Below are 13870 nucleotides of genomic sequence, written 5' to 3'. Positions count from 1 at the left end.
TCTCTGACAAAACTGAAAAGACAACAAAACGCTAGCCTTTGCACAAAGAAACATAACTAAGAAAGAGAAATACATAAAACCAACCTGTGGTGGAACAGTGATATTTCCAACCCACCAAAGTTCAAATCAGGGTGCTCATATTTATCCTGAATTTCTCAAGATGACATCGTGCCATGTTAGAAAAAATACGAGTCCCAAGAATCCCCGGCCTTCACATCAACACCCGTTTTATCAAGTGACATACAACGCGGTGACTTAAAACCAGTGACTTATAAGTCATGCCTGTTTCGTTATCATCTGACTTATAAGTCACCTGACCACACCTTTCCACTTTGTTTTTTATGTAAAGGTGGTGGGACCCACACAAAAGGGATGACTTATAAGTTTAAAGTTGGGGTGGAGCAACTTATGACTTAGAAGTTGGGGTGACTTATAAGTTGGATCTGTTTGGTAAAATAAGTCACTTTTTGCACTTTTGGACTTATAAGTTGGTGACTTATTTGGAATCAAACAGGCCTATGAGTCAGGTGACTTAAAACCAGTGACTTATAAGTCACGCCTATTTGGTTGTCACCTGACCACACATTTTCATTTTGTTTTTTTATGTAAAGGTGATGGGACTTACGCAAAAGGAAATGACTTATAAGTTTTAAGTTGAGGTGAGGCAACTTATGACTTATAAGTTGGGCTAACATATAAGTTAAATCTGTTTGGCAAAATAAATTACTTTTTTTACTTTTCGACTTATAAGTTGGTGACTTATTTGAAACCAAACAGAGCCTTATACTCCCTCCGTCCCAAAATTCTTATCTTAGATTTGTCTAGATACGGATGTACCTAATAGTAAAACGTGACTTGATACATCCGTATTTAGACAAATTTAAGACAAGAATTTTGGGACGGAGGGAGTACTTTACAAACTCGAAATTATGAGGCGCGAAGCAAGTTTGACGGTTCGCAGGGTCCGGCGGAGGTGCCCAACCTGTTCTCTGAATCGATCCAAGAGGCCAACAACGTTCCGGTTGATCTCCTCCGGGAAGAACCCTAACCCTCGATCATGTCGGCCGCGATGTCCATATCCAGTCGCCGCTCTCCTTCCGAGCTTAGCCGGCCCACTCCTCCGGCAACCATAATCCCCAAGTCCCACCCCCTACCACCGTGCCAGACACGCTGTCCGGATCCAGCCGCCGCTCCTTCTTCGGCCGTCCGGCCCACTCCTCCGGGCGTGTCCGGCCGTGCGGGAACCCGTTCACCGGCCCTCTCCTCCGTCCCCAGCCGTCCCGACTGCGTCCTCCTGGACTCATGTGGGTATGGCTTCGTGGACGTGGACGACAACGACACCACCGCGGAAGCCTTCTCGGAGGCGACAGGAACCATCCGCGTGACTTTCGTTATCTCCGATCTCCCGTGCCTCTCGCGCTTCTACGTCCGCTGCCTCGACCTCCCGACCAGCCCCTTCATCACCGAGCCCAAGATCGTTTGCTCGGCGGAGAACCTTGCTCTCCTCAGCTTCCACCTGTCCACTTCCTGGTTGCCAGAGCACTTCATCTACAGGGCCGGGCGGAACGGGCGTCCGCCATCGCTTGACGCGCTTCCCGACATCAGCAGGTACCTACATAGAGAGACAACCAAACCATGCCTTATCGGCGTCTTGCCTGACGGCGGCGGCACAGACTTCGTCTTGGCAGCTTTCACAAGGGATATATTGCAGTACAAACTCCATATCTTCAGATCCAAGCAGCGTGCCTGGACCACGGAGCTCTTGTTCCCGGATCTTCCTCCTTGGCTGACCAAGAAAGGGGCAACAGTTTCCCCCAGCAAGGTGATTGCTTTACAAGGCGGGGTGCTGGGCTTTGTTGATCTCTGGAAGGGTATTTTGTTTTGCGATGTGCTATCTGAACTTGTGAAAACGTGGTTTGTTCCACTGCCCAAGCTTCTGCCCAATAACCGAGTAAACTACAACAGATTGCCGGCACGCCCCATTCGCGATGTCACCTGCCCCGATGGTTTGATAATCAGGTGTGTCTAGTTGGAAGATCTATATGCTATCAAAACCAGCATTCCCGATGCCTCAACCAAGGATCTATTATTTGATTTTGATGCGGTTGATCCAACTGAGGAGAAGGAAGTACAGGAGTTTGTTGGTTGGAGGCTCATTACATGGTCTAGGGAGGTCTTTTGGGACTATTGGTGCAAGGACAGTGTGGTTCATCTAGATGAACTTGGAAATGTGTCCTTGCCTCATCCAGATTCCGGCTGCCATGGTGCTGCAAAATTGCCATTGAAAACCCTGAAAACATGTTACCCAACCGCGTGTGGTGATGGCATTGTTTGTCTCATGTCCAAGAAAAATCATCGGGATCATGATGCATGGATTCTCACTGTTGACATGAGGACCAAGAGAGTGGGAGAGCCAGTGCCATTTAATGCCAAGAGATCATCAGATCGTAATCGTAATCCCACCTACATTCCTTGTGCGCTGAACAAATATCTGAATAATGAATCAGGTAACTATGAATATTTTTTATTTATTTTATTTTATGATATGAAACTTAAGAATCTTATTGTGTCATTTTTAGGACTATTTGTGTGTCAACAGATGTGGTTTGGGTACATTTAGTTTCAGTTCTGTATGGTTCTCATTTCGTTTAGCCCATGCTAGATCACTGGATGCAATGGTAATCTGTATGGATTAGGCTGTTTTCCTTCACTTAAGGGCATCTTCCGACAGTAATACTTAAGGCTTAAATAATGATAGACTTTCTTTGTGCTGACATTCTTCAAATTGCTTAAAATGTGATGGTCTAAAATGATATCTTACTTAAATCAGTATGAACATGCTTGGTTTGATGCCAAAATTTAGCTTGCCAACATGTGGGCAAAGACAAAGTATTTGCTATCAATTACTCCCTCCGTCCCATAATATAAGAGCGTTTTTGACACTAGTGTAGTGTCAAAAACGTTCTTATATTATGGGACGGAGGGAGTAGTTGTCTACCTTGTTTTGCCAATCTCGATGATAGTTGCCAATCTCTGGGAAGTTTGGACATTCCCAAATGTTGGCTTGCCAAAACATTGGCAAGACAATTTTCGGCTGCAAACCAAGGATGCCCTATGATCAATCTGTTGTCAGCCATCTACTAATTTTGCCCTGAGTTGTGGTTCATACTTTGGTTATGACACCATGCTTTATATCTAGATCAGTGATTAGTTGCTCATCCTGAATCTAATGGTTTTCACCTCTACTGCGCATTAGATCTAGCTCAGGTTGGCTTGCAAAATGCCCATTTTCATGGACATTTTTCGCTTCAGGTATATGCTGTGACACTTTTGTCCTGTTGATACTATATCCATTTTTCCCTCTCTTGCACAATATGATTAACCATAAGGTTGTGGTGCAGCTGCCCCTTCAAAACTCGAACAAGCACAGTAATATTTCCCAACAGAAACGGCAGCGACTGGTACAACCTGTTGCTGTTATTTCCATTTTGCCCTCTTTTTGCATAAACAGGATTAACTATAGGTTTATTTTGCAGCTGTCCCCGCAGAAAGCGAACAGCTATCCTAATGCTTACCAACAGAAGCGGCAGACCATTGATTCAAATGAGGCGACCGGCTCATGCACTTCTCATCAGGTAATAGTATCATTTGTCAAGCTGGGGATAAAACACCTGCTGTGAACAAGGCAAAACTGGTTTCATCATACTATACTTCTGTGGCATTTGCCCCAGCACACTAAAATTAACTTACTGAGTACCATCGCAAAACATTGTCTGTTTCACACTACACACCTCACTGAATAAAATAGTATCGTTAAGGGCTATCGGTAGGTCCTGCCTCAATTTTTAGAAACCCGTGGGCAGTACCTCCTTCCTGGGTGGGCAGAGCATGGCACCTCATGCATGCTGTGGCCGGTAGGACCTTCTTGGACATGTGCATAGAGGTGCTTCACTCAACACACCTCAAATGAGGCGACCGGCTCATGCACTTCTCATCAGGTAATAGTATCATTTGTCAAGCTGGGGATAAAACACCTGCTGTGAACAAGGCAAAACTGGTTTCATCATACTATACTTCTGTGGCATTTGCCCCAGCACACTAAAATTAACTTACTGAGTACCATCGCAAAACATTGTCTGTTTCACACTACACACCTCACTGAATAAAATAGTATCGTTAAGGGCTATCGGTAGGTCCTGCCTCAATTTTTAGAAACCCGTGGGCAGTACCTCCTTCCTGGGTGGGCAGAGCATGGCACCTCATGCATGCTGTGGCCGGTAGGACCTTCTTGGACATGTGCATAGAGGTGCTTCACTCAACACACCTCCATAGCATCGGGACACCACTAGCCAGATCGTGGCAACAAAATACTGCCTTCCAGTTTATTAGCCCCATCTACGAAAGCCCAGCAACCAAGGAGAACCTAATTGACCACTAGTTGACACCATCTTAATACTACATTTCTGCTATTTGCTGGGCATGTGATAGGGCTAGATACTTTTGGTGCTGTCCAGGGCCGTACCCCAGCAATTCGGGGCCCGGAGCGAAGTCACAATTTAGGACCCATGTATAAGAATATCAATTAGGCCATTAAAAATATTTTTTATTAATAGTACGAATTTCTCAAAGAACTAAATCATACCAAAAGAAAATTCTCAGAACATTGAGCTACAAGTCTATCGCATTTATTCTCAACATAAATGTTGTCAACATTACCATCAACATTAGCATCTACTATATGAGATGTTGGCAGCCTTTTTTTTTCCTCTTTGCAGTTTAATGTTTCAGTCTTTAATCCCCTGATTTCCTTAGGCTATAATCGCCTGATGAGTACTGATATATGCAGTACTTATACAAAATTGGGGGCCCTGTGCAGCGGCTCCGCTTGCACATGTGCATGTACGGGCCTGGTGCTGTCAGGTTTTCGCACCATAGTACTCGTTTCGATGGCGAGCGAGTGTGGTGGGTTTCCTGGCAGTGCGTTGGACTCGCTACTTCTCTTTCCTCTCCTCCTGAATGTTTCTGGAACAGTTGTATTTCCTTCTTGTAATGGGAAGGGGGTAAGCCCGGTAAAAAAAATCTTAATACTACATGCATAACCACTTTCTCCCCTTCATGTATTGGTTGATTCCATTTCCACATTGAGAAGCAAAATTTGAAATTAATTAATATAGCCTTAGCTAATGTTTGACCATTTCCAAAGCAATAAGCCTGACAAATCAGAAAATAAAAAAGTTTGAGATGAGACTAACAAATCGGAAGGGAGTAGTAGGATACACTACCAGTTCTACAGGTAGCTTGATGAGGCCATTTAGGTATACTGCAATTGTAGCAGGTAGCAAACTTCCGATGATGCTTACAACAACAGGAAAGCCTTTTGTCCCACGCAAGGTGGGGTAGGCTAGGGATGATGCTTATGTGAATAGGACTATAGGAGTTACTATATTTCAGTTTCAGCACACACACTACTTATATATTTTTATTCCACTTCCCAGTTTGGCAGTTTCAGTGTTATGGCTTGTCTAACTTTAAGCACATGATATAGACGAAGAATTTAGCGGTTCTGAATCACATGAACCATATTCTTATGTATTATATTGGACGGGTATTCTTTCATTAAGTTATATTCCCTCCGTCCAAAAATAAGTGTCATGGTTTTGGTTCAAATTTGAACTAAAATGAACTAAAACCACGACACTTATTTTGGGATGGAGGGAATATATATATATATATATATATATATATATATATATATATATATATATACAGGTGGAGATGTTGGAAAATAGAAATAATAATTAGAGTTAGAGCCAGGGATGGAGCCAGGATTCCGACATAGGGGGTCAAACTGGTGAAGGCTCACCATCCATGGAAAGAAAATTAAAGCCTAGATGAAGTTTGGAATAAAAGAGAAACAACGTTGAACGCGGAATTATAACTCAAAATACGCAAGTCAACTAAATATACATCACAAATGGCTATGACACTTGACTTATATATTGATAAATAAGAAAAGCAATTCACAAAGAGAAGAAACTAGATTTATCATAAAAAGAGAGAGAAGAAACTAGATAATCTACAAACTATAATACTTTAGCACTGTCAAGTAGCTGGCCACAGAAGATTTAAATCCCAAGTCCTTTTGAGTCTGGCACATCAGGAGCAATTGATCCAAGCACTTCCTTCACCAAATCTCAAGCCACAGCAGCACAATTCTTCCTCCGTTCCCCGGACCTCATATCATCCTCTGTTGTGAATAAAATAGATGGAAAAGAAAAGGCATGGTGAGAGCTTGAACAATTCGATTGCCCTAGGCTTGGCGACGGGCTGGAGCGGATGAGCGCACGAATGTTGAAACACTGTTTTTTTTATCGTGACTGCATTTTAGTTGTAGCGATAAAAAGGAAAGACTAAGTAAACTTGTCTTATCTTCTGAGATGGGCTACCGGCCTACCGCTTCCTAGACAACTGGGCTAGCCGTAGCGTAAAAAGGAAGTACTCCCTCCGTCCGGAAAAAGTTGTCCACAGCTTAGTGTACTGTGAATTTTGCAAAAACGCCCTCTTAGCTTAAAATCTATTACAAACAGGTCGCTGTTTCCTTCCTTCTTCCTCTGTCCGTCGCCCGCGCGCGTCGCCAGGGCAAGTCGCCGTCGGGGACCTACGCCGGCGCCGCCCAGGGCTTGCTCCTCCGCCTCCCAGGACCTGCGCCGCCCAATTGCTTGCTCCGCCGCCGCCCAGGACGTGCTCCTCCGACGCCCAGGTCCTGCGCCGCCCAATTGCTTGCTCCGCCGCCGCCAAGTATGTGGTCCTCCGCCGCCCAGGACCTGGGCCACCCAATTGCTTGCTCCGCCGCTGCGCAGGACGTGCTCCTCCGCCACCCAGGACCTGGGCCGCCGCCGCCAGACCTGCGCAGCCGATATCCCCTCCCTCCACCAGGATCTGCGCCGCCGCCGGCCAGGACCTGCGCGCGCCTGGGTGTCGAGCGCCTCGACCGCGAGTTCCGGCCGCGCCTGGACCTCAAGCTCGAGCTCTTTCCCCTGCTCCTCTGCAAGTTGCTACTGGTCCCCTGCTCGTGTTGCCGCCCGAAGGTCACCTGCTCGTGTGCTGTCGCCGGAGGTCCCCTGCTCGTGCTGCTGTCGGTGAGAAGAAAGAAGTACAAGGCTCCTTGCTTTTTCATCTCCAGTGCCGGACCTTGCTTGCTCTGTAATTTGAAACACAATTGATCATGTCCTCTGAATAAATGTTACAAATAAAGAAGTTCAGTTAACTTTTGCTATCTGAATTCTAATCAGATCAAATTGCTGTCAATTGCTCTGTAATACTCAACCAGGTTTATGAAAATGAAGATCAACCAGGTTTATCTTCAGTAAATATGGTTTATTTCAGTAAATAGTGCGAGCACAAACCAGGTTTATGCAAATGAAGGTCAACCAGGTTTATCTTCAGTAAATAATGGTCTATTTTCAGGAAATAGTGCGAGCACCAACCAGGTTTATGCAAATGAAGATCAAATTGATAACCAGGAGTAGCTGTCAATTGATTCGGTAATTTGCAGTAGATCAAACTGCAGTAGATTATGTGCTTCATTGTTGCACAGCTGTAGTTTGAATGAAATAGATTATTTGCAAAGTTAAAAAAATAACAGATCAGGAATATGTCTTGTAACTAGTCAAAGATTCTTCTAACAACAAATAAACATATCTAAATTTGCTAAAACAATCAATCAATTTTCAGTGCACAATCAATCAATTTATTTTGGAAACAAGTAATATGATTCCACCAGATTCCTCAAGACTAACTTTTATTAAATTTTCCTTTACTTGCTCTGAATCTAAATAACACTAAAGTTTTCTTTATCAATCATAACAGTAAAGTTTATCTTGCTCAAATCTAGTCTGAATTTACAAAACACTAACACTATATAACTTGCAATTTTCAATACACCATTGTGAGCAAACGTACAAATATACTCGCAAGTTCAAGATAGCTCCCAAGCTCAAGCTCAAGATAGGCTAAAGCGCAAGTTCAAGATAGCTCCCAAGCTCAAGCTCAAGATAGGCTAAAGAAGCTCCAGCAGAGTACACTGCATTCTGGGTATTCCTTGCTTGAATTATTTGAATTAGCTAGATTTATTTGAATCCATCTAGTCACTTACCATACAAAGAAGCATTTTGATTTCAAGCAAAGAAGCATGTTTATCAGTCTGAAGCATTTGGATTCACTAGACACTCAATCTAGCAGTCTGAAACATTTTGGATTATCACAGCAAAAAAACTTAATCATGTTTGATGCACATCGATGCAGCACCCCAAAGTCCCAAACATAAGCAGCAGCAGATTGGTATGCATTGTTTGATTAAGCAGTAGCAATAGCTCAACAAATTAAACAAAAAGGAAATTTCATATCGGTATGCATTGGCAGGGGAATGCTAGAACACGCAGATGTATCAGCTAGAGCACAATCTGTGTGAAAATACAAGCTTCTGAAATTTGTTACAGAAATTTCCCTACTAAAAAGATAACTGAATTTTGTGTACTGGAAGTTTACAGTTGAAGTTTCAGTAACTACATTAACTGAATTTATAGTAAGATTTCTCACTCCATTACTCTGCTATTAACTGTATTATTCTGCTATTAACAATCAGAATTGACACTATATTATTCAGTCAAGTTGATGTTCAGATCCTGTCATTTTGTTCCAAAACCTGTCAATTTCTGTCAGGTTTTGATCTGTCAAGTTGATGTTCAGTCAAGTTGATGTCAAACTTGACACATAAATAAAATATTTGGATTTATTTTTATTAACTTGGAATTATTTGAATTAGCTAGATTTATTTGAATCCATCTAGTCATCTTGCCACCATACAAAAAGACCCATACTTTCACCACAAAAAGACCCCAAAGTAGACAATGATACTGTAGTTAACATAACTAGGCATAGCAAGGCAGGGAGCAATGCTCTTCAACTCACCACACGAACTGAATTTTACTCAAACTGAATACTGTACTGAGCACTGAATGAGCAATAAAGGCACACAATTTAGAGAGCAAAAAATTGAACATTTCAGGATAAAAAACTGAAGATTTCTGAACACTTCTGAATGAGCATTTGTTATGATAAGATTTACTATTTCTCTTTAGCAAAGACTTAATATACAAATTCAGTTTTTAGGAAAGACAAGATTTACTATTTCAGTGAACATTCAAAGTCTGAACATTTTTAAATCTATTGAAGAATTAAGGAGGAGTACAAATTATTCAGGTGTGGTTCTGTTCCTTTTTTCAGTTTCAGCAGAACATTTATGTTTCTGTTCCTTTTTTCAGTTTCAGCAGTACATTGTTTCTGCAAAATGTTTCAGTAGAGCCTGACTGAATGAAAGAAGTAGAACATCTATCTCAACTATACAAAATTCAAGAAGACCAAAAATCAGTAGAACTTGACTGAATGAAAAGTTTCTCATAGCTGCTTTTGCTTGTACAGAGAGAGGGTACTCCGGGAAGAACATGGGCCGGTCGGGGATCCCCGTGCGCTACAGCATCTGCTCGCCCCCAACATAACAAGACCAGAATCAACAGAAGCAAACCACGGAGTTGCTGGCCAAAATAATTTCAAACAAAATGAAAGCTGACAAGGGAGGAGAGGACGTGCGTCATGTTGTTCTGCTTCTTGATGAGGGAGGTGAGGAGGGGCCTGAAGAGCGGGGACTCGAGGAGCATACCCAGTACGCCTTGGCGGCGAACGGAATCCCCTTCCTCCTCCTTTGCGGACTGGCGCACGGCTGAGGCGGCGACCGGCGCGTAGGCCCACGCACACCCGAGGTGGCGCAAGCGCAGCGCGAGACACTGCTGCTTTCCCCGTGCCTCCTCCGGCGTCGGGGGCAACGAGGAGGAGGTGTCGCCGCAGCGCGCAAGCAGGAGACGCAGCGGGAGGAAGAAGAAACAACTTTGGGGGTGAAAGAGGGGAGATTTGGGAGGCAGGCAAGGTGGCCAGGGGAGCTGCGCGAGGCAGGAGGGAGCGGTGGCGTAGGCATCCCCGGCGGCGGAGGAGGACGTGCGGGAGAGCAGGGGAGCAGCACGGCGAAGCTGAGCAGGGGAGCTCCGGCGTCGATGCGCCCGTGTCGGAGCGGCGGGGTGTGTCGATTGGAGAAGACGAGGAGTGCGGGTTGTGTCGGGAGTTTGGGGAGGGGTTTTCTGCAAAAATGCCATGGAGACAACTTTTCCCGGACGGAGGGAGTACTAATATACTTCCTCCCTCCGGGTTTATTTGCCCCCCTTGTTTGGTGCAAGTTTGACCATTTCTTTGACTAACAAAATATGAGGTATGTGCTACATAATGTATACTATTTGTATTCGTACGAAGTTTTCCATGGTAAAAATTTTATGACATATAATTCATATTTTATATTAGTAAAATCTAGTTAGGTTCAGGCTTTGGATTAACCGATCATGAGCCCATGCAAGGTGGGCTTTCATGTTAAAGGGTTGGGTCCCCCCGCCCCCCAATCCGTCCTTGGTTAGAGGATCATATTTTCTGTAAGATTGTTGATGCACATGCTCCTGCAGAGTTCTTTTAGACATCTTTATTTATTCTGGAATAGTTTACTTGGTTATTGACTATGGGCATCTTCTCCCCCCCCCCCCCCCTATGTTGTCGTCATTTATACATAGCTCCTTTGTCTAATATTGCCTTAATTATTCATGTGCAAGTAATTAAATAAGACGCTGTCAAACTAATTATAAGCAACTCGTTCCATTTATACATACATGGTCTGGCAGAGTTTTTAGCCCAAACGAACCTGTTATCTTTGTTGCATGTACACCTGCTGATTCTACAATTGTGTGCCAAGTCTTGGAAAGTGCAGACATGTACACCTGCTAATTCTACAATTAGCATTTCTCTGTAATCTTGGTGCCTCCTCTCTCCTGTGAGCCCATGACCATTAGTTTCTGTCATATCTTTTGCATGAAGCTTATTATACCTGTGCTTCCATTTTTTGGCAGATAACACGTGAGATTCTTGATGCTAATGTGCGATGGGCAAAGTATACAAACCCACCAGATTATCTGTTCGGTTTGATGGGGTCTAGAGATGAAGGGGATTGGGGGGATTAAATCCTTGCCAGTCAAAATTCCCCTCCAATTCACTTGGTGGGGGGATTAGCCAAACAAGGCTTGAAGGTAACTAGCAGGTTTGTGCGCGGCGGCAGGCCGTGCTTCACTAATACATCTGCATATAAATTTTATATATTTGGCTTGAATGTGTTCATATTTATTTTTGTCTTGTTGGATAAATCTTTTCTTGGAGCTTTAATCAGGAGGTCATTTATATGACAGGGTAAATGGTATTTTATATTGAATTGATAACAATCATAAGTTCGATGAATCAAAAATGGCACAGTAATGGTTTGGTGTACTGGAGTTTCTACTTAAACAATAGTTTTTCAATGAAAGGGATGACTTCCCCAATTGCATAACGAAACCAACTGTCTTACAACCAAAATGCACCACCGCCAACTTGGAGGACAGGCCCTTCCAAGCCCATCCGCAGGGAGCCTAGTTGATCAGGGCCTAGGTAAAGCAGTACTTAGACAACAGTGTTATGGTGATATCAAAGGCACAATTATAAACTTGATGTTTAACATTAGCGTTCATGATGCACCCGTCACTTGTTGCTCTGCATTGGTTCTGATGTTTAGGCTGAGTTGGACAACACTTTCTGCCATGGGAAAAGGACAGAATATGGTTGGTACAATCGTTGTCGCCTTAAGTCATTTTGTGAGATGTTAGAAAATGTCAAGTGCCAATTCACCTGTGCGGTTTTGATTGGTGTTACTGGTATAGAATGCTCCCTCATGTCTTTAGATAAACAATAATAATGTTCCACATGCTTGAACATAGAGAATCCTGAGTTTCTTTCTCCTCTTCCTAGTTGTCACAATGTTCCAATTAGTACTCCTAGCATACTTCAACTTATGTTGTGAATGTGCCCCTCCAAAAAATGTGTAAACTCTACAGCCTATTTGCATGTATCAGTTCAAGATTTGTAAGCCTGCACACCATTATGGTTGAATGTTGCTAAGGATTATATGAGAATTAGGTATTTGATCCATGCCTTCCTAAAATGCCTAAAGAATACCCTGAAAAATATGGAATCAGCTGCTCTGTGTGGTCAAATTGTTTTGTAAACATCATATACTTTAGTCAACTTGTGTAGTACTAACTGAATAAGAAATCAGATTCTGAAGTCCTGGAACGAAATAGATCTCTGGTTTAGCAGAGGCCAGAAGGTAGAAACTATGTGGCCAATCGAAAATCCCACATAAGCAAATAGCAAAAAAAAAAAGAACTAGGAAGCGGCACATGTAACAGAGGACAAAAGAAAAATCTGAGAAGAAATATTTCTCATGTGTACATGCAGTATGAATATATAAGGCATACAGTAATAGCTTTGTAATGAATAGCTTAGAGAGTAAAATTAATCCACCAGTTATCTGTCAAAGCCAGGCTTTACAAAAATCAATTGAGCAAAGGTTAAGCGGTTAACATATCACAATGATATCAATTTTCACTAAAAAGTACAAATAGAGTAACAGATTCATGGTAGATATACTGCAATTTGTGCTCCTAACCAGTTGGCAAATGTTGGTTTGCTATTAGGATATTTACTGGGTACCAATATGCTGTCTAGCATACAACAGGTGGTGTATAGCAACCATTAGGTGATTTATATCTGCTACCTCTGTCCGAAATTAGATGACACTCAAAAGAATGTATCTAGATGTATTTCAGTGCTAAATACACCCGTTTGAGCGTTAACTAAGTTTGAGCGTTAACTAATTCCGGACGGAGGAAGTACAATCGTTTCCATCAGTAAAGAGAAACTGAGTTAATCCCATTTGGCGTACTATTTAGAAATTATCTTGTCTGGCAAAGGTTAATTTTTTTATCTGCCTGACGTTGGATGACACTCTACCGTGTAGTGTTATACTTGCCAATTGACACATGAAAGTTTCGCCCTTTTGTCCATCTTGTTCCTCTTGCCTAGAAGATACTATGAAACAATTGTTGTTTCGGTGCCATAAAGCTAGGGGGGAGGGGTGGTTGGATTCGTTCCCCAATGGCCTTTGTGAAGGTTAATGTTGATGTTCTTTTTTATCATGATTTTCTTAAGGGTACGGTTGGAGCGGTCCTGAGGGGCGATAAAGAAAAATTCATTGCAGGAGGCCTTTGGAGAATCAACTGGTGTGCGGCCGTTCTCACGACGGAAGCTCTGCTGCTTAGATTCGGTCTATCCTTGACGCAACGGACGGGATGTAATCGACTTTCATCAATTTTGATATAATTTGGAGGTCATTGATGCCATGAATAATAGAGGATGGTTGGTACGAGTGGCGGCGGCATTTTTTATTATTGTTATTTTATTGCTTGTGATTTTAATATTTCTGGGTTTCAACATTGTAATAGAGAAGCAAATAAGGTTTCTCACGAGCTTACTAGATTGGCTAGTTTTTTGACTGCACACTTGAGACTTGACACTTTCTCACATAGGTGATATATGCATAACTGTGTTCTGAGTGCTCATGATGAATCAGGATCCATGAGTGCTAAACTGTAAGACCTCTGTAAGTGATGGGTGGTTTAAGTTTAATAAAGTGGTGGGTTGTTTAAACTTAACTAAAACTTGAGGCAAACAGTAAAGCTTCTACATGTGATTAGGACCATATCAGAAGTCGTCTTTACAAAAAATCAGGAGAGAATGGTACCATAAGGTTCTAAATAATATTGGAAATTATGATTTTTGATCTAACATGTAAAATGAAACAGTCAAAGTTGGGCTCACGTTTGAATCATGCCATGTTCTGAACGCTATA

General features: G+C 42.6%; 1 protein-coding gene across 15 annotated transcripts; it reads left to right on the top strand.

The window, feature by feature from the left end:
* The first annotated feature begins 940 nt into the window (after positions 1-940).
* Positions 941-13520, top strand: LOC125520073. Of its 15 annotated transcripts, none has more exons than XR_007288416.1 (7): positions 941-2507; positions 3257-3312; positions 3402-3461; positions 3537-3635; positions 9481-10318; positions 11001-11177; positions 13220-13520. XR_007288416.1 is itself a non-coding variant. In XM_048684870.1 (5 exons), the coding sequence occupies exons 1-5, from the start codon at positions 2339-2341 to the stop codon at positions 11109-11111; spliced, it is 495 nt and encodes a 164-aa protein (XP_048540827.1). In that variant the 5' UTR covers positions 941-2338; the 3' UTR covers positions 11112-13520. The 15 variants fall into 14 exon arrangements, 1 of the variants encoding a protein (XP_048540827.1); XR_007288411.1 differs by having other exon boundaries at positions 13171-13520; XR_007288417.1 differs by having other exon boundaries at positions 11001-11188.
* Positions 13521-13870: the final 350 nt, after the last annotated feature.

This window comes from Triticum urartu, chromosome 7, assembly GCF_003073215.2.
Source record: "Triticum urartu cultivar G1812 chromosome 7, Tu2.1, whole genome shotgun sequence".
Taxonomy (NCBI): Eukaryota; Viridiplantae; Streptophyta; class Magnoliopsida; order Poales; family Poaceae; genus Triticum; species Triticum urartu.
This window is presented reverse-complemented; position numbering and strand designations above follow the sequence as displayed.